The sequence below is a fragment of the Engraulis encrasicolus genome, chromosome 11 (assembly GCF_034702125.1).
Source record: "Engraulis encrasicolus isolate BLACKSEA-1 chromosome 11, IST_EnEncr_1.0, whole genome shotgun sequence".
Taxonomy (NCBI): Eukaryota; Metazoa; Chordata; class Actinopteri; order Clupeiformes; family Engraulidae; genus Engraulis; species Engraulis encrasicolus.
This window is the reverse complement of record NC_085867.1, coordinates 29,118,529-29,143,837: the sequence shown is the minus strand read 5'-3', so window position 1 is coordinate 29,143,837 and position 25,309 is coordinate 29,118,529. Positions and strand designations below refer to the sequence as shown.

General features: G+C 44.9%; 1 protein-coding gene across 7 annotated transcripts in view; it reads right to left on the bottom strand.

Annotated features, from left to right (window-relative positions):
- Nucleotides 1-24,177, bottom strand: part of sptan1 (spectrin alpha, non-erythrocytic 1) — a 71,902-nt gene extending 47,725 nt beyond the window's left edge. For 5 of the 7 annotated variants that reach the window (XM_063210367.1, XM_063210368.1, XM_063210373.1 and 2 more), the window contains exons 1-12: nt 21,051-21,091; nt 9,430-9,669; nt 7,431-7,556; nt 5,424-5,564; nt 4,257-4,537; nt 3,724-3,868; nt 3,061-3,215; nt 2,235-2,370; nt 1,383-1,484; nt 1,029-1,166; nt 413-523; nt 22-99 (exon numbers count right to left, since the gene is read on the bottom strand). In XM_063210367.1, the coding sequence (XP_063066437.1) occupies nt 22-99; nt 413-523; nt 1,029-1,166; nt 1,383-1,484; nt 2,235-2,370; nt 3,061-3,215; nt 3,724-3,868; nt 4,257-4,537; nt 5,424-5,564; nt 7,431-7,556; nt 9,430-9,669; nt 21,051-21,080 (1,683 nt within the window). In that variant the 5' untranslated portion in view covers nt 21,081-21,091. Of the gene's footprint in view, nt 1-21; nt 100-412; nt 524-1,028; nt 1,167-1,382; nt 1,485-2,234; nt 2,371-3,060; nt 3,216-3,723; nt 3,869-4,256; nt 4,538-5,423; nt 5,565-7,430; nt 7,557-9,429; nt 9,673-21,050; nt 21,092-24,101 lie in introns of those variants that run through there. The other 2 variants (XM_063210370.1, XM_063210371.1) reach the window with 2 other exon arrangements.
- Nucleotides 24,178-25,309: the final 1,132 nt, after the last annotated feature.

Genomic DNA, 25,309 nt, shown 5'->3' with positions numbered 1-25,309 from the left:
AGTGGATGTGTGAGCACTTACAGCATCACGGCGAGTGGCCACATCCTCCTTAGCGTAATGGTTGTTCTGGATCAGCTTGGTGGCAAACTCATCCAAGGCCTAAAAGACAAGAGAAAAAAATGTTTTTTTCTAGTCACAGTTAAAGAAAATGTAATTGTATTGCCAGTATTTTATTTTAATCCACACTGGCTACTGTATGTTTTTTTAGACTCATCTTTGCGTACTGTTGTAATTGTCTATATGTGCATGTCCAAGTGTTTGTTCTATGGCAACAAAATAAACGCAAGACTAATTCCCTTCGGGGCAATAAAGACTTCATTCATTAATTAATTCATTCATTCATTCAACAAATTACTTCAACCTAACGGTTTCTATAGCCATTAATATTATTAATACTAAGAGGGATCCTTACGGTGATCTTCTCCTCCTGGGCGCTGAGGGATTTCTCAAAGTCCTCATGCTTCTTCAGCAGAGCCTCCACGCTATCCAGAGAGTCTCCCAGATCTTCATTCAGCAGGAAAGCCTACACACAAAACAATCAAGTCATATTACATTACATTATATTTATTACATTGCCTTAGACTCAGCTGACGCTTTTATCCAAAACGACTTACAGTTATTTTAAATACAGGGTATTGTTTACAGTCCCTGGAGCACTTGTGGGGCTAGGTGCCTCGCTCAAGGGCAACTCAGCCATGGAGTGAGATTGGGAGTGAACCCGCAATCTAAAGCCCATCTCCTTAACCATTAGGCCACACCTGCCTCCATGATGGTCTTGGCCATCATATCATAGCCTGGCAGAATTTAATTCTGCCTTATTTTTTTCTTGAAGTAAGCAAGCAAAGTATTAAATTAAACTTTTGGGGCATTCCAAAAAACACTCTGAGGACTTTGAGGACTTTTAAAACGCTACCCTGTCCAAAACCAGTTTAACATCAGACACTAGGCAAGCTTCTAATATTTTCCACAAATATTAGCTAAATACTTTGTACAGATGACAACAGCTGATGCCATGTGATGTGACACACCTCCTGTTTGCTCATCCAGTTGTCGACCTGCTCGGTGTCCCTGTAGAAGAGCTGCAGGTCCATGCACTGCTCATACTGCTGACGACGCTGCTCCCACAGCTCCAGCAGGGACTCCTTCTCCTCAGACAGGATGCCCAGCTACACACACATACGGACAAGACACACACACACGCGCGCGCACACACACGACACACACTGTCAAGGTATGTCCTTTGCGTGTAACACATACAGTATAGTCAAAGTGAGGCAACACATTTACAGTAAATACTGTTACAAATAGGGCGTAAAATGTTAAACGCAAAATGGGCGAATGCATTACATATGCATTAAAATGAAAATGCATGAAATGAATACCTTTTCTTTGACTTCATCGGAGGCGTAGTGTCCGGTGTCGAGCAGAGCCTGGCCGGCCTCGTCAGTGGCCTTGAAGCTGTCCTCATGGGCGTCAATCTCTCCCTGAACGGACGACCAAAAATATCCCTCAATAACAGGAAAGCTGGCAACCATCAGCAAGTTTCATTTTGAATTGAAGCTGTAGGTATATTCAAAATGGTTATCGCAAAATGAATCCTTCACCCATTGAAGATATTCTGATCATACAGCACACCACAGAATAGCATGGAGTAGAGTCGTGCTAAAAAATATATTCAACATCTCGTAAGGATGTTCTGTTTGGAGACAGAGGTGTAATCAAGTCCACATGATGAAAGTCATGACTGCCAACCTGTAACAGGAAATTACATCTAAGAAATACTAAATTTTCTGGGGGAAAAACCACCAGACCCCCTGCCAAAATGAACTGTCCCATATTTAATTCATTGACGGTTGGCAATGAATGAATGAAGTCAATGAAATTTTGCATAGGATTATCAGTATTGCATTGCTTTCTACATATTCCTCACACTTAAAACGTGATAGTACTGAACACTAATCCTCTGCTTTACGTTTTTTTTTTTGCGATAATGTTACTAATGCGACCCGCTTGAGGTCCACATGGGTTGTATGCGGCCCCCGGACCAAAATGAGTTTGACACCCCTGGTATATTTATGTTTTTATGTGTGTGTGTGTGGTATGGTTCTCCAATTTCTCTACCAGCAATAGCATTTTAAAAGAAGGATGTTGTGCTGGGTCTCCATTAGCCCAAGTTCAGGCATTACATCCTGGTGGGGTTGAGGTGCTGTGCTGTGCTGTGCTGTGCTGTATACCTTGTGCTCCTGGTGGCGGTCGAGCAGGGCCTCGGCTCCGGCCACGTCGTTGGCCAGCTCGTCAGCGTTGATCAGAGCCTTCATCTCAGTCACCCAGCTGGTCAGGTCGCGGAAGTCAGCAGTGAAACGCTGCAGCCTGAGGGGAGAAAGAAAGCAAGCAAACACACAGACATCACATTACTGCTGCGGGGCTTACACAATGTTACCGAGTCAGGAATTTCCCCATCCTATGGGGTTATGGAATCTGAACTCTATTATTATTGCGACACAGAAAACAAGAGCTCTTATTTTTTAAATATAAAATGCTTGTATCTAAAGGATTGCAGGGATGTTTAAAATAGCTGCACACATTATATTTCATTCGTTCACTTGTAGGGCACAGAGTCTGATGGAAAGGACTTCATTAGTGAGGAGGGCTGTAGGAGTCATTGAGAAGTGCACGTGTGGATTCACTTGCAGGGTTTTCAGGCTGACCAGAACGGAGCCGGTGCCAGTGCCCGCACCAGTTGCGTTTGGCACTAAAGCGCTAATCTGCGAACCGCCCGTGTTCATACCGGGCTCTGAACTTTTTCCGCATGTGACTGTTACCCGGATAAACCTCCATGTTGTCGTCACGGTTTGCGGAGAAAAAAGTATTTTGCGGATCACATTGCAAACCAACTTTACAGTTTGCGAACGCCAATTTCAGTGGCGTGAACACGACGGCCGGTTCGCGATTAGGTGCGGGAACGGGCACCGGCACGGTTCTCAGTCGGCCTGAATGCGCCCTTGTAGGAGTCTTTGAGACGTGCGTGTGCACGTGCGCGGAGGAGTGAGGAGGGCTCACCTGTAGGAATCGTTGAGGCGGGCGTGTCTCTCGGCAGCCAGCGTGCGGATCTGCTCCCAGTTGGTGATGAGCTCGTCACGCTTCAGGTGGATCTGAGAGGCGTTCTGGGGGTGAGTCTGCTGCAGGCGCTCTGCCTCCCCTCCCAGGGTGTTCACCTGCAAGAGAAACCAGGAGGACGAGACATGAGGAGAGACTCAGGACAGGCTGCTTTTGGTGCTGATAAAGAAAAAAAAAACTGCTGAGCATTTTCAAAGTCTCTGATGGCCTTGGTGGTAAAAGGGACACTTGTATCAGAGATAGTAAGATTCTTTTCCTGTATTCTTTCTATTTTATCTGTATATTTATGTGAAGTAGATGTGGAGAGACTTGACAAATCATGTTTTAGGTAAAGCAAGTTAACCGGGCATTCAACATACAGTATAGTGGGAATGGTTATGACCAGGGCTCTAAATTAATTTAGAGCCCTGGTTATGACCACTATTTTCACAGTACAGTACAGGGATGCATTTCTCGAAACCAACGTTGCTACATTAGCTACTTTGTTGTTTTCAAAGTATTTTCCCATTGGCAACTACCGAAGATGCTAACAGGCTAACAACTTCTCTTTTGAGAAATGCACCCCAGATACGAGTCTGGATGAGTCTGCTATTCCCAAGTACTGACCTTGTCCTCCAGGGCTGCCAGGTCTCTCTCCAGCCCCTCGTGTTTGCGCAGCAGGGCCTGGACGCTGGCCAAGTCTCGGCCAAAGTCGTCCGAAGCCATGAGCTGCTCCTTCTCCTTGATCCAGCTGATGGTCTCGTCAACATCCCTACAGTACAAACACACACACCGGACCAGCCACCATCAGACATCACTTCACAGTAGGGATGCACCGAATCCTGATTTTTAAGTTTCTGTCACTGCTTAAGATTCGGCCAAATCCGAAACCGAATACTGAATCCTACTCCGATCATCAGCTAGTGTATTATAATGCATTGAAAACCACTGCACAGTGCATTTTCCCAGCTAAATTGAAATAACTTCAAATTACACCATTGCACCATAGCTGCATGGCAAGTGTTGGTATCAGACTGCATGTTTCTTGGAGCTTCTAGGTCATTCCAAGAGGGATACGCCGAATCCTGATTTTTACGTTTCTGCCGAATAATATAATTCAATAACATTTTGTGTTGTCATAAAGCACTATCTCCTCGTACCTGTTGAAGCGCTGCACCTCGGCGGCCCCGAACAGCTTGGCCTGCCTCTGCTGGGCGAGTCCCTTGAGGCGTTGCCAGGCGGCGTTGACCTCCTCCTGTTTGCGCAGGATGAGCTCGGCCTCGGGGTGGGCGTCCTGCGTCAGCTTGGCCGCGGTCTGGTTGACGTCGTTGACGCGCTCCTCGTGGGCCGCCAGGTCCGTCTGGAACTCCTCAAACTTCTTCTGCAGCACCTGCACGTGCTCCAGGTCCTGGCCCAGCTCCTCTGATGTCACAATGGCCTCCTGTGGACAGGACATTACATTGCATTACATTACATTACATTACATTACATTACATTACATTGCATTGCATTGCATTACATAACACTTGGCTGACACTTTTATCCTGCAACACTATCTATCTATTTTTATAAAGACCACCTCCTCGCTCCTCCATCAGACCTCCTGTGGAGAGGACAGGGGACACAAGTGCAGGGGAAGTCAAGATTGTGTCCTAACTAATTAGCTGGCTTGTAGGGAACTAATAGTAAATAATAGTTTATTTTTTATTTATTTCATCTCTAAACCCCCAATTTCTTTAACCAGGAAGTGTTGCCATTGAGCTTCAATGACTCTTCTGCCAGGGCGTCCTCACCTGGCCAAGTAAGGAGTTTCCCCATGAGTTTTTTTTATGTTTTTGCTACATACCGTAAGATAGTGTAACCGGCTATGAGAATCCCTAAGCTAATTTACAGTGCATATCATACTCCATAGCATGTTGAGCAGTAGAACCCACCCATTTCTTTCACGTGAATCTCAGTGGGGTCCAAAGGTGTCAAAAGTAAAAGCAAATAGGAATTAATGGTGTAAGTATAACACTAGCACATGATACTACATAGCTAGCTGTTTCACCAGTAAGTCCATTGTAGCTAATGAGATGGACTGCATTGTTACCGAAAAAACACTAAAAACCTAACAAGGGTCCACCACAAACTTGATCGGACTAGACCAGAGTCAGCTGATTGTAAGACAAGTAAACAGATCTACTTTTTAGATACGTTATCTGTGTTGAAAGGAAACCATTTCATTTTTTTTTTTACTTTTACATTTGACAACTCTGGTGTGGGGTCAAGAGAGTACGACCAAAGGCGGTTTACTGTGTGAACTCCAAGTAGAGGCATGTTCTGACCTTGTCTGTGATCCAGTCGAGGGCGTCTTCGCACTCGCGGAGGTACTGCACCAGCTTCTGGGCCTGCAGGAGACGCACGCCCTTCTCCTTGGTCTTCTGCAGCAGCTGGTCCCACAGGCGATGCAGCTCCTCAAGGCGCGTCTAGTCAGGGGGGGAGAGGCGAGCAGGAGTCAGGACAGGACACACACACAGCACCTGGGGTGCGTTTCTCAAAACCATAGTTGTTATCCAGTTTGCAACTTGGGTAGTTGCCAATGGCAAATTACATTGCAAATAATAGAGAAGCTAACGTGGTTAGCAACTATGGTTTCGAGAAATCCACCCCAGGGCTCAGCGTGAAAATACAGGTGAAAATTAATTTTGGCTGGTAGAAAAAGAAATCTTACTAGCCACTTTGAGTGTGCTTTTGGCTAGTAAGATAAACATCTACTAGCCGTTTTGGCTGGTGATGAAAAAAAGTTCATTTAGGAGCCCTGCACAGCACTCACACCCAACAGCTACAGTACACTGGGGCAGTTCCCACAATGTTGGGTGGAGACAAGTAAATGGTAAAATGTTAAATGGACTGCATTTACTGTATATAGCGCTTTTCCACTCCTTAGAGCACTCCAAGCGCTATACATGTATGCCTCACATTCACGCGCCGGTGGCCGTGGCTTTCCACGTAGGATACCACCCTGCCACCAGGAGCAATATGGGGCTAAGTATCTTGCTCAAGGACACATCAGTGGGGGTCAGACGGAGTGGGGTTTGAACCTGCAACCTTCTGGTTGCCAAACAGGCTCCTCTACCTTTTGATCCACCACCGCCCAGTAGGAGTCAGGCACTCACGCCGAAAAGCTACACTGGGGCAGCAGTGCAGCACAATGTTTACTTGATCATTCAATAAAGTGCACTGTTGAAGAGTAGGCATCATCATTTGAGTCCTCCATAGTGCTCTACATCCTGAGTGAACCTTTTGCATTAAGCCTTTGCCTGGCAGCACACAGTCAGCACACAGTGCACTCAACAGCCACGGAAAGGCCATCTTCAAACTCTTTCATTTCAGTGAATATAGAGTGCACTGTGACAGCTGTCAAAGTAGAGATTTTAAAAATATCAGAGGAGTCAGAGAAATATCCTATCTTGTATGAGTGAAACTCTTCCTGCCAGAATATTATCGCAAGATGGAAATTGGGGTAAAGCTTAATTAAGTAAAGATACTGAAAGCAAAAAGGAGCTCAACACAGGAGCAACGTCATGTAAAATATAGATTACAGAGTAATCTTGATTTCATGCATAAGTAAAATATACTCGGTCCACTGCAAGTCACACCTTTGAGCAAGGAAGGAAAGAAAACTCAGGTTACTGCAAGTCACACCTTTCAGCAAGGAATGAAAGAGTGTAGAAACAGAAGCACAGCACAGCACCCAAGCACCTACTGGGACGAAAGTTCCATAATTGGTACTTGTTACAATTGGCCTCTGAGACGTCCGGTAGGGCGTGAAGGACTGAAGCAGGTAGGACGAGTTAATGGTGCATCATGACACAGCTGCAATGCTACTTCATCATAAAGTCACATCTTCCAAATACGGGTCAATAATGGATTGTTTTTTTTTTTGCACAAAGGTCAGGTGGCATTACCACAGCTAATGTCCATAAATGAATTAGTAATTGATCATTAAAGTACAGCAATGAGCATGCTTCTTAGATAATCCACTAAAAACAAAAATAATAATTTAATCCATACAATTGTGGCATTAGCTGTGGTAGCACCACCCTGACGTGTGCTACTACTAAAATGTCAATGGCCCATATACAGTATATTTAAATCACAAAGAGCTACAATCCAAGTCAAGTCCAATGCAATGCAAAAAGTATAGATTAAATGCAAAAAAGTGAACCTACATCAATGCATATGTGTGTAACAAGGTGTTTGTGTGTGTGTGCGTGTGTGTGTGTGTGTGTGTGTGTGTGGGTGTGTTTTTAAGGCGTTAATAAGGTAATTGTTAGTAATGCGTTAGTTACCCGGATGGTTTCGGAGGCAAAGTGTCCCTCGGAGATCATGAGGTTGCCAGTGTCGTCCAGTTTGATGATGGCTCCTGCGTTGGCCTGGACCTCCGCCTCGAAAGCCTGGTGTTTCTGGAGCTTTCCCTACACACAAACACACACACAGACACAGATAAATGTAAATAGAGCTGTAACGGTCCACTCAACACACGATTCGGTTTGAATCACAATCTTTGACCTATGGTTCGATATACCCCACGATTTTTTAAATGTATCCTTTTGACGATCATTTATAGGTAGAAAGAATACGCATGAATGGTAAGGTAGACGTTTATTTTAGGGCCCAACATAATTGATGTCCCTTTCATGTGCTCTGGAAAGTAGATATTATCCAGTCTCGGCAACTCATACTTAACAATTTTCAACCAGTTGTCCAGTTGAAAATACTACAAGAGGGGTGTTCATGTGTGATTCCCATGTCTGCATTTGGTATTTACTGTAATTCCCAGAGCACATGAATGGTAGCCTGATTAACATTGACTTTCAAATCTCTTCGAGACATGGTCTGACCAAGAGCATAACAATTAACATTTCCCAAACGGCATTTCCCAAATGGCCTCCCTTGGTTTGCAAATGATTGTTTGCTTCCCAACAAAGTGGGAGGAGTTCCCATATTTGCGAGAGCTCAGAAAGTATTTGCATCGACTCTTGACCTGACTGGAAGCAACGCTGAAGCTGTTGCGTCACAAAGAGGGCACGGCCTGGATACATGAATTGGCCATTACTGTGCATGTACATTTTTTAGTCATGTCCTAAGTGTTGAATCAGCAGAAAATCTACAGACTGCAATAGTCTGCAGCAGAGTTAAACATTACTCCTCCTTTCACATTCCTTTTGTCAGACTTTGAAACTCAGATGCCTCTGATGAGGTATTGTTGAACATTAGACTTTAGGGCCTATTGCCTTGAATTACCTCACTTACTCATGACCACAAAAAGTGAAGGAAACACATTACTGACTCATGACACTCCAAACTCTACAATCATGATAAGCCATGATAAATATTCTTTTTGGTGTTCTGTGACATGGATTAAATAATACTCAGCAGAAGGATTTCAATGTGCAAACTTGTCAGTGTATTACTATGTATTTATATCTATGAAATTGTATTTATGTACATCCGTGTCTGACCTGCAGGTTGCAGTGTAATATTATATTCATTTAGTGGATCACTGGAACAATGTTGTGTGGTCTGATGAGACCAAGATAAACAAATTTGCTTAGATGGCGTCAAGCATGTGTGGTGGTAAACAAGTGAGTTTTACACAAAAAGTGCATCATCTGGCTAGTCAATTATGGTTGTGGGACTGACATGGTTTGGCGATGTATGGATGCCGTCAACATTGGAAATCTGAATTACACCTAAAGAAGCATGCATGTCAACATGCACTGTTACTACAGAAGCAGATCATGATACTCTCCATAGGATTTCATTCAAAACTCACACCCATCTATTTTAGCCAGGTGCAGACTCAAAATGTACAATTTCAATGTACTGAAAGGTTGAAACACACACCGATGACCTCCCTTTTAATCCTTTTTCATTTCGAAATGAAAAAATGAATGTAGTTGCTGCCAAAGGTGGTTCTACAAAGTATTAAGCAAAGGCTGTGAACACTTTTGTAAAAATGAATTCTTTGTTTTTTATTTTTATAAATTTTCAAAACTGTCAAGACAACTTGTTTTTCACATGGTCATAATGGAATAATTGGTGTAGGATTTTGACAACAGAGATTCATTTGTAGCATTTGGAATAAGGCTGTAAGATAATAAAATGTGAAAAAAGTGAAGCGCTGTGAATACTTTCCGGATTGACAGTATGTATTATTTATTTTTATCTGGCCTACGGGTTGATGGGGTCTGTGTAGTTCTCGTCTGAAAATAATATTATATTTATTATCATATCTATTTATTTATATTTATTTAATTGCATTTATTTGTATCTGTTGTGTCTGACCTGCAGGTTGCTGGGGTCCTTGTAGTTCTCGTCGGAGGCGATCTGGAGCTTCTCCAGGATCCACTTCTCGAGCTCGTCGGCGTCGCGCCTGAAGAACTGGAAGCGGTACGAGTCCTCCAGCTTCTGGCGCCGCACGGCCGACAGCTCCTTGAAGCGCCGGTAGCGGTCCAGCACCTGCTGCCGACGCTCCTGGATGTCCTCCGCCGTCTCCAGCACCTTGGTCCCGCTGGCATCCATCTTCTGCTGAGGGGGGGAAGACACAATGACACAGACACGTTAGTTCAGACTGGAGGAAGAAGAAGCATTTTCACCCCACAAGCATCCATCTTCTGCTGAGGGGCGAGGAGAGGGAAACACACATAGGAGAGATGAGTTACGAAGAGGAAGCTGCAGCAGCAAAGGCCCAGGGTTTCCCACCGTTTCCTACTTGGGGCCCACTTGAAATTTTCACCAATGTTCAGGGCCCACCTCTGCCCCTATTAACAATACAACTGCAATGAATAGTCAAGATTAACAAACATTAGGAGGAGGATACAGCTGAGGGGGGGGGCACTCAGTTGCAATTGGGGGGCAGTAGTTTTTTTTTTTAATACTAAGGGGGGTGTTGGTACACTTATAATCAGGTCAAGTGGGCTTTGGCAGGCTCATGATGGAGTTCAGGGGGCATTTATTCAAAAAAAGGCTGAGAACCACTACAGCTGTACTGGGAGCGCTGAGCCACCATTCAAAATGAGGACCGTTAGGAGAAAGCAGCAGCAGCAGAGGCCTTGCATCTTAATAATGGCATCATGTTGGCCAAATCAATCAGGTAAAGTGGATCCAGCTTTGTATGCACTGCTGTAGCAACATGCAGAAAATACATAACAGGGCTTTTAGAGGTTGGTCGATAAGTTGAACAAATTACTATACGCATTATTCAACAAAATGGCCCAGGCATCACCCAGCCATTCCCAGTCGTACGTGTGCCTTTTGTTCATCCTTGCATTTCATATCCTTCATGGCGTCCTCAACACCCATCTTAACAAGCCTATGAGATTATAGAACTGCATATCCGGAGCAGTGAGAATGATTTGTATGGACCCAGGAAGAAACTAAGCTCACACATAGACCGTGGGACAGCACAGTAAAAGTGTATGTGTGCGTGCGTGCGTGTGTGTGTGTGTGTGTGTGCGCGCGCGCGCGCGCGCGCGTGCGTGCATACGCATGCTCCTCCGCGAGAGAGGATCTTTCAGTGTGTCTGTGTTTGTGTGTGGTGGGGGTCTGTTGGCAAGCCCAGCTGACGTTTAGCAGACCCTCGGCAGCTGAGCGCACCAGGGGGGGGACTGGCGGAAATTCCACAGAGAAGCGCTGGACAAACCAGGCTCCCCGAACACAAAGAGAATGCTGCTGTCAGCCCCAACCCCAACCCCCTCCCAACACACACACACACACACACACACACACACACACACACACACACACACACACACACACACACACACACACACACACACACACACACACACACACACACAAAGTACGTACACACATACGCCCCTGAGGTATAATCATCCCCCCGAAAAAACAATCATCCTCCCAGCTCACGCCTCACTCACTCTCTTTCCAACCCCCCCCACCCCAGAGCTTAAACACCATAGACCCGCAGCCATCCCCTGTTCTGTCCTGGGTGACTGGCTATCACCCTCCCAGGCCATGCTGAACTCTGGCCAGGCTGGCCATTGGGGACCACTCCATTGTTGTAACAGTGAGTGCACATGGAGGTCACCAGCAAACGACCATATCCTGGAATATTAGGTTTAATTTTACTGACAACTGAACTGATACAGGTGGACTTTTACTTATAAGCTTATGATATCAATAATTTTAAGAAATAATTAATAATTAATGAATATCAATCATTTTAAACGGCCAAAGGCTGTTGAAATTTCAGTTTGGCTGGTAAAAAACCACCAACTTACAACCAACTTTGAACCAGTAGTGACCCTGTGTTTGTCTAGTGAGATTAACATCTACTAGCCATTTTGGTTGGCGATGAAAAAATTAATTTAGAGCCCTGTGGACAACAGCGGCATAGCTCTGCAGCCCATTGACCTTCCAACATTCTGTAGACTTTCAGCATGGCAGCGTGCCAGTACGGCCAGTTTCTGTCTTCCAGGGTTGCAAGGCTAACTGTGCTGTATTACAAAATATTTTACCCAATGACCTTCAAGCATGGTCTCTCCCCGAGAGCCAGCCCGGGGTTCCCAGACAGCCCTGCCACACCCTCCTCCATTCCCCCTTACCCAGAAGGGAGGAGCAGCTGTCGGCTGGCAACGTCAGGCACCTGTGGCACTATTTCAGGGTGACGAGGGGTGCGAGTGATGCGAGAGTGCCCGACCATGACACAGTCATTTTCCAGCCATACTTTCAACGTAACGTTTTTACGGCTGCTGTTACAATGTGCTACTGCCATTTTCAGATACACGTCAGATTCCGACTGGAGAGGAGAGCTGCTTGAGGCCAGCATCGCTCACCCGGCAAACCGACATACTAGGGCATTTGAAGTGCTATTGGCAGTGGTGGTCCGGCTGATGCTGAACACACTGCCTAAACCTCACACTCGGCTGAGAGAGTGTCTGTCACCAATTCACAGCAGCATGTAACCCCACACACCCAGGCTCACGCTTCTTCACCCGTCACAGCCAATCTGTGACCTGGTTGCATATGTAGCCACTCTAGGCCTTGGGGAGAAGCATATAGCTACTAGTGATGCTTTGTTTCTATTGGGCTGATGGGACGATGACCTGTTTTTTTTTTTGCTGCGGTTGCACCACCCTGACGTGTGAAAAATGTCACTGACCCTGATACACTGTACTAAGATCCAAAGAGTAGGCTAATTAACTATTAATGAAACTCCATAATGAATAGAAACTGAGTTCCGTAGGACAAACGATATGGGCAGACTCCACGAAAATAAACTCATTGATGAACACAACTAGCACACTGTTCATCAATTAGGTCTATACAACACTGTAATAATACACTCCATTCCATAGACAAAGAACCAGCACTGCCAGCCAGCATATTAATATTTCACTGGACAAGCATCCGGAAAATGAAAGCTTGAGAACTGTCACGCAGATCCGAGGCCAGTGACCAGTGGGGAGGGGGATAAAAGAAAAGAAGAGAGAGGGATGATGAGGGAGGGGGTTCACTCTTCCCCCAAATGGACAAAACAAAATGAGGGGATAGATGGACTGAGGGATTGGGGGGGGGGTACAGTCATCCGCACACCACAGCAGAGTCACGGCCATGGCCTGGGGTGCCAGACTGGATCAATGAAAGCCTTTGTTGCCGAGGCCAACAGCACAGCACAGTCCCCAGAGGGAGAGAGGAGAGAGAATGGCTGATGGAGTGCAAGCACGAGAGAGAGAGAGAGAGAGAGAGAGAGAGAGAGAGAGAGAGAGAGAGAGAGAGAGAGAGAGAGAGAGAGAGAAGGGGGGGTATTATGAAAATCAAGTGGGATGGAGATGGAGTGTGTGCGTGCTACAGAGGAGACATCAAGTGAGATTGAGAGAGAGAGAGAGAGAGAGAGAGAGAGAGAGAGCGAGAGAGAGCGAGAGAGAGCGAGAGAGAGAGAGAGAGAGAGAGAGAGAGAGAGAGAGAGAGAGACTTTGCTAAGGTGGCATTTTACCAGGCATTAACATTAGGTTCCCTTGAGATGGAGTGAAAGCTAGAGAGAGCTACAGAGAGGGCTGAAGGAGGTGTGCAAATGTGTTTGTGTACGTTTGCCAGTGTGTTTGTGAGAGAGCGAGTGCAAGTTATGTATGCAATGCATTCACTGAAAGCTTCCTCTCCACTCCATCACATAACTTAGGCTGGCTGCAGAGCCGTCGAGTCAGCAGTATCAGCAGCACTATCCTCAGCATCTATCTCTACATGCTTACGCAGGAGGGAGCAGACTCACACCATCCACATCCACATCCCCCCAGAGCAAGGCGGGGAGGAGGCACTTCTCAGCAGGCTGCATTAACCTGTGACTCCTGTCCCGCAAATCCCACATCACAACACAACACAGCACAATACACCTGCTGCACCTATGTACACCACTCTGCAACACAGATCCACTGAGCCTTGTTACATTTGTTTGCTGGGTTTATGTGTTTCTTGATGCCATACAACAGTAGCTGTATTTCATTGTCAAAGATGGTATGCAACAAGATGACAGCGCTAGGGATGCACGATGTATCGGCCAGATGTATCGGTATCGGCCGATATCGGCCAATATTCAACACATCGGACATCGGTCTGATGGGTAAAACTGGGCCGATGTTAACACAGATGTTTTTTTTATATATGTTACGGTTCTAAAAGAATGGACTTGACGATGACTTTCACTGTTTGTCTTCTATTTTTTATCTAATTATCTCAGGGAGTTAAAAAGTGTTTTTGGAAATAAGACGACATTCAAAAATTCTATTTGTTTGCATCATTGTCATCTCTTTTTTTTTTAAAAAGAAAGAAAAACATTGGTATCGGTTAATATCGGTCATCGGCCAAAACCGCAATATCATAATCGGATATCGGTATCGGCCGAAATTTTTGACATCGTGCATCCCTAGACAGCGCTACACAAATTTAGTAAGACTTGGCACATTCAAATGCTTCTTTAGTCTTGTGTTCACAGTATGTAACATACAGAAAACAACTGCTGAAATAGGAAATGCTGTAAACTGATACAATATTAATTGGTACCTTGACTAAATACTGTTACTGGTTAAGTTATAAACCTGGCTAAGTTAACCTACAGGAAGTGGTAAACCTGCTAATGAAATAGAAATAAGCTTAGAAAATGAGAACTCCAGGCTCTTCTATTACCGGTACACGATTGTTCACAACCTCAAGGTTAACTTAACCTGGTTTACTACTTTAGCCAGGTTCTTGGAATGCTCCCCAGACTATGTGAGGCTGAGCTTAGAGCCCAGAACTGGAGCGGTTGCCTGAGCTACAGTAGAGTACGCCATTCAAGCAAAATCAGACTCTTATGGTAATTACGCCCACCTACGCAGGCAAAACTGAGCCGTGGCAATACTGTGCAAAAACGGGAATACAAATCTGTGTGAAATGGAGGAAAAGATGGCCAACACAGCAGCATTTTCCTCTCTAATTGGAAATGCTACATTTTTCCCACATCAGTAAAAAACACACAGGAAAAAAACAAACAGCCACAGATGTCCTGCAAAGCTGGTTGAAAAATAAAAGCCTTAAAAAAAAAACCCAAAAAAAAAACAGTCAGACTGACTACCAAGCCGATTACATTCCACCAAGTACCTCGGCTGCCATTTTTAAACTTTCAGCTCAACGATGAAGTACAACTGCTACCCCTCCTCCCTCCTCACCCACCCACTCAGTTCATCTCATCTCATCCTATCCCATCATTTCTCTACCGTACTGCGAGGCCAAAGCTCAACGGGCATCCCGGGAGGGGATTTAGAAGCCGCCAGCCTAGCAGCCGGTGACCTGAATCCAACCACATAGATCAGCGGTTCCCAAACTGGGGGTCGCAACATCCAAAGTGGTCACAAAGTTACTGCAGGGGGGGGCAGAAGAGACTTTTCATAATACAGGCTAGTAGTAAACATAATTCCATAAATTGGAATGAAAGACGTGAATACTTTGAGTATGGTAAATGCATTTACCTTTCATGTGAATTTCAAATTAAAATTAAACATTAATCGTTTGGAATATGGGGCGTGGGGTTTGCGAATATATTCTTAGGTGCTAAAGGTGGGTCCCGGCATAAAAAGTTTGGGAACCACTGAGATAGATGCTGGTCACTTACTCTTCGAGTCACTCACTCACTACAGATAAACATGGAAACTCGACCCAAGCTGCAGAGCGAATGGGCATTAACCAATAGGATATCAAGTTTCCTCCTGCCCGAAGAAAGGGTTTTCTCTTTCTCAACTTCCTCCTGCCTGTTCTTGGAGGTGTTAATAACCTACACCGGTACTAGACTGTGCTGCTCAATGTCTTGGGTACAGACGGACAGACACTCCCAGTAACCAATAGAATGAAGCGTTGTATAAAGTAGAAGTACTCTTACAGATGTAATTACAACACCTGTAGTATGACATTACAAAGTTGAGACCTTGTAATAACATACCATCATCTCCAAGAGTACTACTTCTACTTTATTACAACTCTGATAGAATGTCAGTTTCCTGCTACTCAATGAAACGGTTTTCTTTTCTCGACTTCCTTCCTGCTTGTTCTTGGAGGTGTTAAACCCTCCCTACAGTACATGAGTAGACTAGACTGTGTGGTGGTGTGGTGCCCGTGTGTTCGAGGGGACAGACGGCGTGGTGTGGTGAGGGACTCTGGGTGATGTCATAGCAGCTGTGTGTAGAAGTCTTCGCCTGGGTGTGAAACTGAAGTCAGCAGATCTCATGCATGCCACTGTCTCCAGTCAACTTCACAAAGCCACATGTCTTTGCAAAGCAAAAGGCACTTAAGGATAAATCAAACATGAGGCCATCTCCTTGTGTCTGAAGACTGTGGCTTATGGATGCACTATGGATGGCTTTTGGTTTAATCGATTTGCTTTAATTTGGCTTGTATGACCAAATCAAAGATGCACAAAAAATCTTTAGGTCCCTCCAAAAAGGAGGCCCTCTTCTAGGGGGGAAGGATTTCAACATTTCACAAGGGCGTGCCCCTCCCAGCAAGAGCACATGTCCAGTAATATGCAACCAACGTGTTTCCAGGACGGAACGCAACTACACTGCTGCTGCACACAGAGATAGCGGGCTTTACACACGACAGGCAGAATAGATAACACCATCCCCCTCCCTCCCACTCACTCACTCACTCACTCACTTAAAATGGCAGCCCCCTCTGTGGGCCTACTACATCTGTACTTGCTCTGCCGTACACCCACCTACATCCCTCATGCAGAGAGAGAGAGAGAGAGAGAGAGAGAGAGAGAGAGAGAGAGAGAGAGAGAGAGAGAGAGAGAGAGATATGGATTTCACATTCCTCTTCTAAAGCAAAAAACATTTGTTTAAATCTTCAGTCTTTCACACTGACCCTTTGATTTACAGTGCAAGGATTTTGTACTGTGCTGTACTGTATGCATAGTTCTGTGCTTTCCCTCTGAAAAGAACAGCGAGAAGCAGCTCCACTGAGGTCAGACCACAAGCATGTGACAAGCGGACAATATACAACCACAGCGGTGAACTAGAGGTGACATTTCACAAACCAAGCACACAACTAACAAATGAACACACAACCAGATGGTTAACCACAAACCAAACACTGAAATCTTAAGAGGGGGAGAAAAAAAGCAAAAATACTTTCCCTCTTAACATATTTGATCTGACGACCTTGGTCGAAAACGAAATGCTCCTTCAGCATTGCACTACGCAGGCAACAAAGCAATACAACACATTACCAGCACTTATACTGCAACTCAATAAGTTACATAAATTAATTAACAGGTGAATATTTCAGACGTGGCCCTTGTCTTCAAGCATGATGTGATGTGCCCTTTTTCTTCCTCACAGGCTTTATCGCTCCCCTAGGGATGCACCGATACCACTTTTTTGAAAACCGATACAAGTACGAGTACATTAATGTGTGTACTTGCCGATAATGAGTACCGATACTGATACCTTTTACTACCAACATAGAATGAAAATAAATGCATGGCCTTGTTTTTTTTCCACCTGTGATATTTTGTATTGTCCATTTCCATGTAGATTTAAATGTTAGTAAATGTATATGAGGTATATGAGGAACTTTTTTTCCATGCTGCTTTCAAGTCCACACAACGTGACGAGATTCTGCATTGTCTTATTGTCTTGTGTAATAGCAGTATCGTACCTGATATCTGCAAGTGTTTGACGAGTACAAGTATGAGTATAATGAGCAGTATCTGTGCCGATACCCAATACCAGTATCGTTATCTGTGCATCCCTACGCTCCACCATTTTTAGAGGTGACACACTTTGTGTCCTCTCCCTCCATCCGCGATAATCAGGAGCAAGATTCCAGCCTCAAGCCTGTGGTCTCGCATGTACGACAAAAGGTTTGATTGAATAGTTGAACGCCAGGCCCTGCCGTGGCCAAATGGTAGGGCACTTGTCTACCATGCGGCTGACCCGGGTTCGATTCCTGGCCCTGGTCCTTTGCCGGCCCTTCCCGGTCTCTCTCTCCCCACTCGCTTCCTGTCACCATCTTCACTGCTCTCCATCATAAATTAATATAAAGTTAAAAAGACCAAAAAAAATAAATACATAAATAAAAAAAAAAGAATAGTTGAACGCCAAACATGTGTTTGAATATAAGGAAATGCAACCCGTTTTTTAATTTTCACTGTGGCTTTTAATGACGTGATTATTTAAAATGCTTCCAGGGTGCCAGCGCACCAATCATCCGATTCTTGAACAACACAACTAACAATACAGCAGCTACGCAAAAAAAGGAATAGTACCATTCCTCATGCTAATCTTTGGGTTCAGCTACACTTTTTTCCGCACGCTTTACAGCTCAACCATTTTTAGAGGTGACACACTTCAGTCCCTCTCCATCAGAAGCCTGGTTCCCACTCAGCCAGTCCTGATAACGGGGCCAGTTGGTAAGACTAGAGTGAGAGAGAGAGAGAGAGAGAGAGAGAGAGAGAGAGAGAGAGAGAGAGAGAGAGAGAAAGAGATAGAGACAGAGACAGAGAGAACGAGAGAACGAGAGAACGAGAGAGAATGAGAGAGAGCAAGAGAGAATGAGAGAACGAGAGAAAGAGAGAGAATGAGAGAGAGAGAGAGAGATGCCATGGATTCTGCAGGAGGCCAATGGAGATATTTATAAAGGCCCCAGAGGTGGCGGCGAGGCACACATATAACTGCAGAAGTATGTCGAGCGAGGACGAGAGGGAGAAGCAGAGGAGCAGGAGGAGGAGGAGGAGAATGCACTGATTGTTGGTGTCAAGCTTGGGACTCCACACGGTGACAGAAAACTAGAGTCAAACTTTGATAAAAGGTTGAAACGGGTAGCAGAGGTCAGATACAGCACAATGCTCTGGGGAACCTATCCATTTAGGTTTTTTTTTAAAGTTATCCTTATTACCACTTTGTAAGGTAGTGGTTGGGTGAATGAGAGACAAGGACAAGTAAGCTACCCATTTCACATGTCCACTGTAATGGTGCAATTTTTCTGAAATTTGAATTACATGCCTTTAATTTATGCAAGAATAGATACGGTCGACAGCCCACCTCCACAAATACAATAAACAAATACCTTGAAATATCTGCCTCTACCATCGACCCTCAGTGATGATCAATCAAGTTATGTGTCTGCCTGGTCTCTTTCTCACTACTAGCTTCCAAAATGGATGCGGTCTGAGAGGCTCCGCTAGCTTCACTCCCACAGTAGAGGAAGCTGGAGGGGACACAGCAGAATAAGATGAGGTCATGATGTAACAACAACCCCAGCCCAGGAAGTTTCCATAGAAACACATCTGTTATCGAGGAGTTGGGGGATGGGCGGCGGGGAGGTGATGGGACGGCCATGACGACAACGAATTCTCAGGGAGGATGCGGAGCTCAGAGAGCCGAGGCCAGCGTCTGAGGAATTTACAGGAAACGGGGCGGACTCCGTCCGTAGAGCCCCTCTCGGCCAAGCTGAGTTGAGTTTGTGTGAACGGAGAAGAAACAACGCCCTGCACTGATGGATCAGGGAGAGCATTGGGCCTACAATACATTACATTAAGCAGATGCTTTTATCCAAAGCAACTACAGAGAACAGGAGACCGCTCCCAGTATAAATAATGCATGTATATTTTTGGCTTCTCTTCAAACCTATGCCAAAACAATATAGATACTGGAAAACGTGAGATGTAGCTCACGAACAACGCCCTTAGATTTGGGAGACGAGAATTAACAACATAGTGGAAAAGACCATTCCTAGTTTGGGTCTTAGCATCTATTCGCTTCTCTTAAACCCATGCCAAAACAATGTCAGCACTGGCAAACATGAGATTTATCTGAACCGAAGGCCAACAACAACCCACACAATACTCTCTGGGTTTTTTTCCACTTTAAACTTACACATGAAACACATAGTATCTTTGCCATAGCAACTGCTGCTTTAAATGTAGTCAACAAGATGCATTCGCGCGCGCGCACACACACACACACACACACACACACACACACACACACACACACACACACACACACACACACACACACACACACACACACACACACACACACACACACACACACACACTTCTGGAGGGCCAAATTTCTCGTAAGACGTTCAATATTGATGACCTCGCTCCAACCTGCGGGGGAGGGTTTACTCTTTACCGCCTCACAAGCACCATCTCAAACATCTTCATCCTGCCTCTAATATTCTTGAAAAGGAGACAGATAAAGACAACAAAGCCCCAACAAACAGATAACAAAATGGCAGCCTCGGACGGACCACTTGTCAACGAGAAGGAGGAGGTAAATTGTGAGCCACCACAACACTAACTGCCGCTTACTAAGCACTAGTTTCTGAATCTTCTTGCTTCCTAAGGGGTTACACAACAGCTGGGATGTGTGTGTCCAGCTCTGTTTTTTGATAAAACACAGCAACCTTTATCATGCAGGAATTCCACCAATTCCAAACACACACACAGAAACAGACACACACACACACACACACACACACACACCCATGCAGAACACACAGCACTGGATTCATGTGACTCTTCCATGATAAAAAAAACGCCCACCATAAAACTTGTGGCTGGGAGCAATATTACTATGGAGATCATTCAATGAACCAGGCAACAAACATGCTGAGAGGAAGGGCAGTGAAAGGACAAAAAGTATTTTGTGTTTTGGCTGCCCACTGTTTTCTCTGTGCCCTTTTTAAGCTAATGTCTACAGGGGCCACAAAAGCAAGCACTACACACAACCCCCTGTAAGCGTGAGGGTGGAATATATACGAGAACTGGCACTGGCAATTCACTTATTCCTTTTTTACTTTCATTGCCGATCTAAATCATTCATTCATTCGTCTTTTCTTTCATTCTTCCCCCTCTCCCCTTCTCTGTCTCTCCCTCTCTCCCTCCTACTCTCACTTGGAGTTCTCACTGCACTGCAGGGAGACGCATCGCCCCTGCAGTAAGAGAGGCCATACGGAGAGGCAGCCAAGACCTGGCCCAACCCTTGCGTCTCTCGCTCCGTCTGAAACAACAGCAACCAGACAGAAGACGCACACAAACATGATCATTGAGAGATCCACACACGTACACTACTACACTAGACAGATGCACACTCACACACGTATGAGACACACACACAAATAATAATAGCTAGCTACACACAGGCACACATCAGCACGCAGGAATGTCCTTTTCACATGGCTGCATCCTGCTCTCCACATTCCAGAACCTTCTGACCATTCTACTCTACAGCATCACCAGTCACTCCATTCCACTCCACCCCCCACCACCACCATAAATTCTCTTGCCGCCGGGGCAGGCACACTGCAAACTCACTCTGATACACACACACACACACACACACACACACGGGTGAACGAACAAACACACACTTGACAGACACACTCAAAACCATGCCACACATTACCTTTAGTTTGGGTTTAATAAACTTGGACATGGCAACAGGTGCTACAGGAGGCACAACATTAATATATGGTTAAAAAACAATGTTTTCATTTATATTACATTGAAAAACACACAACCACACTCGTGCAGACAAAAAACACAAACTTCAAGCCAATTCAAACCAACGTATAAGCTTACACACATACATACAGAGCGAGTTCAGACAGATCAAACAAGACAAAACCAGACAAAAAACATCCATTCAATTCATACAATGTCAAAAAGCCAATCCCCCTTAGACACACCCTTGGTCCTCAAAGACCTCAAAGGCCACTCACAGCTCATTCCCAAAGCCCCAACAGCCACCAACACTTCACCCACCTGACGCAGCCATGGCAGGCAGTCGTGACAAGCAGCCCAGGAATGGAGCTCAGCTATGGGGATGGGGACGCTCCCAGTGAGCTAGCAGGACGGCAGACGGCGTTGGCTAGGGTTACTAAGGAGGGGGGCAATGCAATGTGATATGCGTGGAGGGCATGGCATGCACTCTCTTACAATGACACAGGACGTGGAGCTACTGTAAAGAGTCGCTGGCTGGCCTGTGGCTTCACGGGGGCAATAGGCCATGGCAGGCAGAGATAGACTTCCATGAACTGATAACGGTCCAGTGGTTGCGCTCACCACGAAGAAAGGCTTTGAAGTAACCAGGCAACGTGATCTATTCAAATGTGCCACTCTCACTGACTGAATTATCTTGGAATGTTTACAATCCAATGTATGACTTCAGCCATTATGGCAGAGGCAAAATGGCAATGGTAACACTGATGCTTGAAAAACAAATTCTGAAAGGACATGTCAAAGGAATGAGTCGATATCTGGCCACTTACCGGAAAAACAACAAGCTCAAAATAATCATAAGATAATCATTACATAATAATAATCAAATAATAATCACTCATCATCATCCTTTGCTTAAAAATGTGTTCTCTAGAGAGTGTGAAATATGAAGATGCTGTGCTTGACTAGCTACAGTTAGAAGACAACACCCATTTCTCTGTTCCTCAACAGAGACAAGAAAAGCATTCGGTAAGCCAGAGCGAGAGTAATATAGCTGGGTGATGGGTTAAAGGGCTGGTATGTTGATGAGATGGGGTTTTTAAAGAGATTTACTGGGTCCGTCTGGCGAACTTGACAGGCAGAGTTTGAGACGGTCGGTCTAGGTATAGCTCCTCATCTCACAGGGTTGCTAAATAACAGATGCGTCACAAGGGCACAACAACAAGGCTAGGATCCATCATCATCATCATCACACACCAAAGCTAATTCTGCTGCGAGGCCCACCAGAGACCAGAATAGCCCCGTGATTTGATTATCATCAGAATGATGATTAGGCAGGGCGCACTGCTGGCCAGCCCAGGGATGCAGCTCTGTAGGGAAAGCAAAATGTCAGAGGCGCTGGTCTTCAATCCTAGGCAACCTAAAAGGGCCTACAGTAAGGCCAAAATGACTGTGCATGAATACTAATGAATGTGGACAAAAGCGTGAACTTTCTTGCTGACTGGCTGCCATTTGAGGCCATAGAATGTGAAGCTTTGGCAGGATAACCACACAGCATACAATAATGAATTTACATTTTACCGACGCTTGCTGTAGTTGATGTAAGGCATTACATATGAGGTGAAATGTATAATGATAGGTGAGACGTGTTAACGATAAGAGGGGACTATTGTGATGGTATTACTCCGATGGCACTACTGACAATCGTTTCAGGTACCCCAAACATATAAAAGAGGTGCGTGTCAACATGATCAATCTTTGTCAAAAGGTGGCCGCCTCGCATGCAATACCATATACACTTGTTTTAGTGCATTCATTGTGTTTGCATTTTGCTTCAGACTGTCCAAGTTCGCAGATGTACGCCACTGAATAAATAAGCATTATTGACCAGTTCTGGGTCTGACACTCCTGCACGCCAAGTGGGATGTCAAAGCAGGATCCCCCAGGTTCGCCATTGTGGCAACGCTGACTAAACAAAACAATAACCTGGCTAGTAGCCACCGGATTCATAAAAAACGCTTTAAACCTATTCAGAAAATACGTGCGCGTATCTGGTGCTTTTATACAGATCATATTTTAGAACTGAATGTCAGAACCCAGTCACATTAAACGAGAGAAAGGAGCAAAACATGATCATGATTAGCTCTATCGCCCGATTCTTCAATGACATTCCTTTTCGTCTGCCGCTGGGTGGGTCCACGGTCGAAATGTATCGGGCTTCAACTAGGATTGGTCCCCATGTTCATAGCAAATAAAATCGGGGCAATTTCAAACTAAACCGCAAGATTGCTTAATTAGATTTGTACGTAGATATTCACACATATGCATGTCATAAATTAAACAGATGTCTGGGAAATCGGTAGAACTCTAGGTCCAAGCTAACTTTAGCATGATAGCCAAGTCAATCGGCGTCCTACTGAAGCCAATACAAACGCCCTTGTGACAATATTCTATTATGGAGCCAAAAGGGACACCTAACATAGCAACTTGGCACCTAAAGCACTTGTCTGTGTGAGCCTAATTTGCCAACATTAACATACTACCAACATAGGACAGTCATAGATGTTGCAAACAGAGAACTACCACCACTCTTCAGCAAAACACCTCCATACTCGCCTGCTATCCTGTTCATAACCCTGGGCGGCCGCACTTTTATGGGGCTAGAGGCAAACGATATAGCCTACTTTTTCACTTGGGAGTAAGGCACCTAACATGCAGACCACATAACGTTTTTTTAAGAAGTCACAGGCACATTCAATCAATCTTGCATGGATTATTCGCTGAACAGTTGTCTTTTCCATTGCGTTATGTTTGAATCTCACGTTAGGACGCTTGCGTTAGCATGACAGCTAGCTAGGTAGATAATGTAGCTGGTGGCATGCTATCAAGCTAGCGCGCGAGCTGTAAAGCACAAAACACACCAAAATCATCTCAGCCCATACAAGCGTCAAACATGTCCGTGTTGCTGAAGGTGCTCAAATGCTATTACACTGTTATAATACTGATGCAACTGTACCTCGTATGTGTAGTTTTGCTCCGCGAACTGGGACTGGATCGAAACGGGTGGCAACCTCCCCGAATGAAATAGCTGGTGGTAGTGGGGGCGCAGCAAATATAATAGCTTTTTCGCGAGGGAGGGAGTGACATCATACGCCGCAACAACACACCGAACGTTGGTCGGAAAAGCCCGAAACAAATCGAGGCCTACTAGTTCTAAATGACACACGATTTCTTGAAGGCATTAATTATGATACTGTAAATACACAGGTGGGTGCCAAATGCAATTGCAAAGTTTGAACTGCTCTTTGTTTAACTTTATTTCTGAACGATTCACCCTTAGATTCTGATATGTTAAAACTTATGAATTCACATTAGATTAGGACCTTCCTAGCCCAAGCATATTACAGCCTGCCATTTGAAATGCACAATAGTCATCATATGCCTATTTGGATTGGAAAAAGAAGGTAGGCTTATTTATTATTACATCTAGGCTTTTTAGCATAACATTTGGTACGTATTGCACAGCATTCATTTTGATCCATTCAACCTTTCTTATCAAAACATTTTAGCCTCAGAAAGTTGTTCTAGCACTTGAAGGGCTACTGAACTGCTTGTGCACCCAAATACAGCTGATGCAATGTTCACACATAGCCTACTCCATGAATGATGTGACAATAGGCTATCCCACTCAATGGCCCATTCAGACCTAGCCAATGAAATTCCTCCATACCTGGGGGGACAGTATAAATCCCTTGAACCCTGGGCACTGTTAGAGCACATTCAAGAGGACAAGATGCAACAAACCAACTCCAGCTGTGTGGAATCCATGGACCAGCTCTATGAAACCTGCTATGAGTGAGTAGTGTTTTACATTGACTCAAAAGCCAACATTGCTCTCACGTATGCTTCAATATGATTTTATTACTGCACACAAACCAGCTTGCTTGCACATTGCAATGCTCTCTCACACACATACACACACACACACACACACACACACACACACACACACACACACACACACACACACACACACACACACACACACACACACACACACACACACACACACACACACACACACACACTTTTTTCATATAAAGATGACACTGAAATAGTGGTTAATCCTCAACAGATATACCCTAGAGTCAGAGGGCGACAACGACGTGGACAAGGAGAACAGCACCATTCCAGAGACTGCCATGCATTGCAACCAAATGTGTC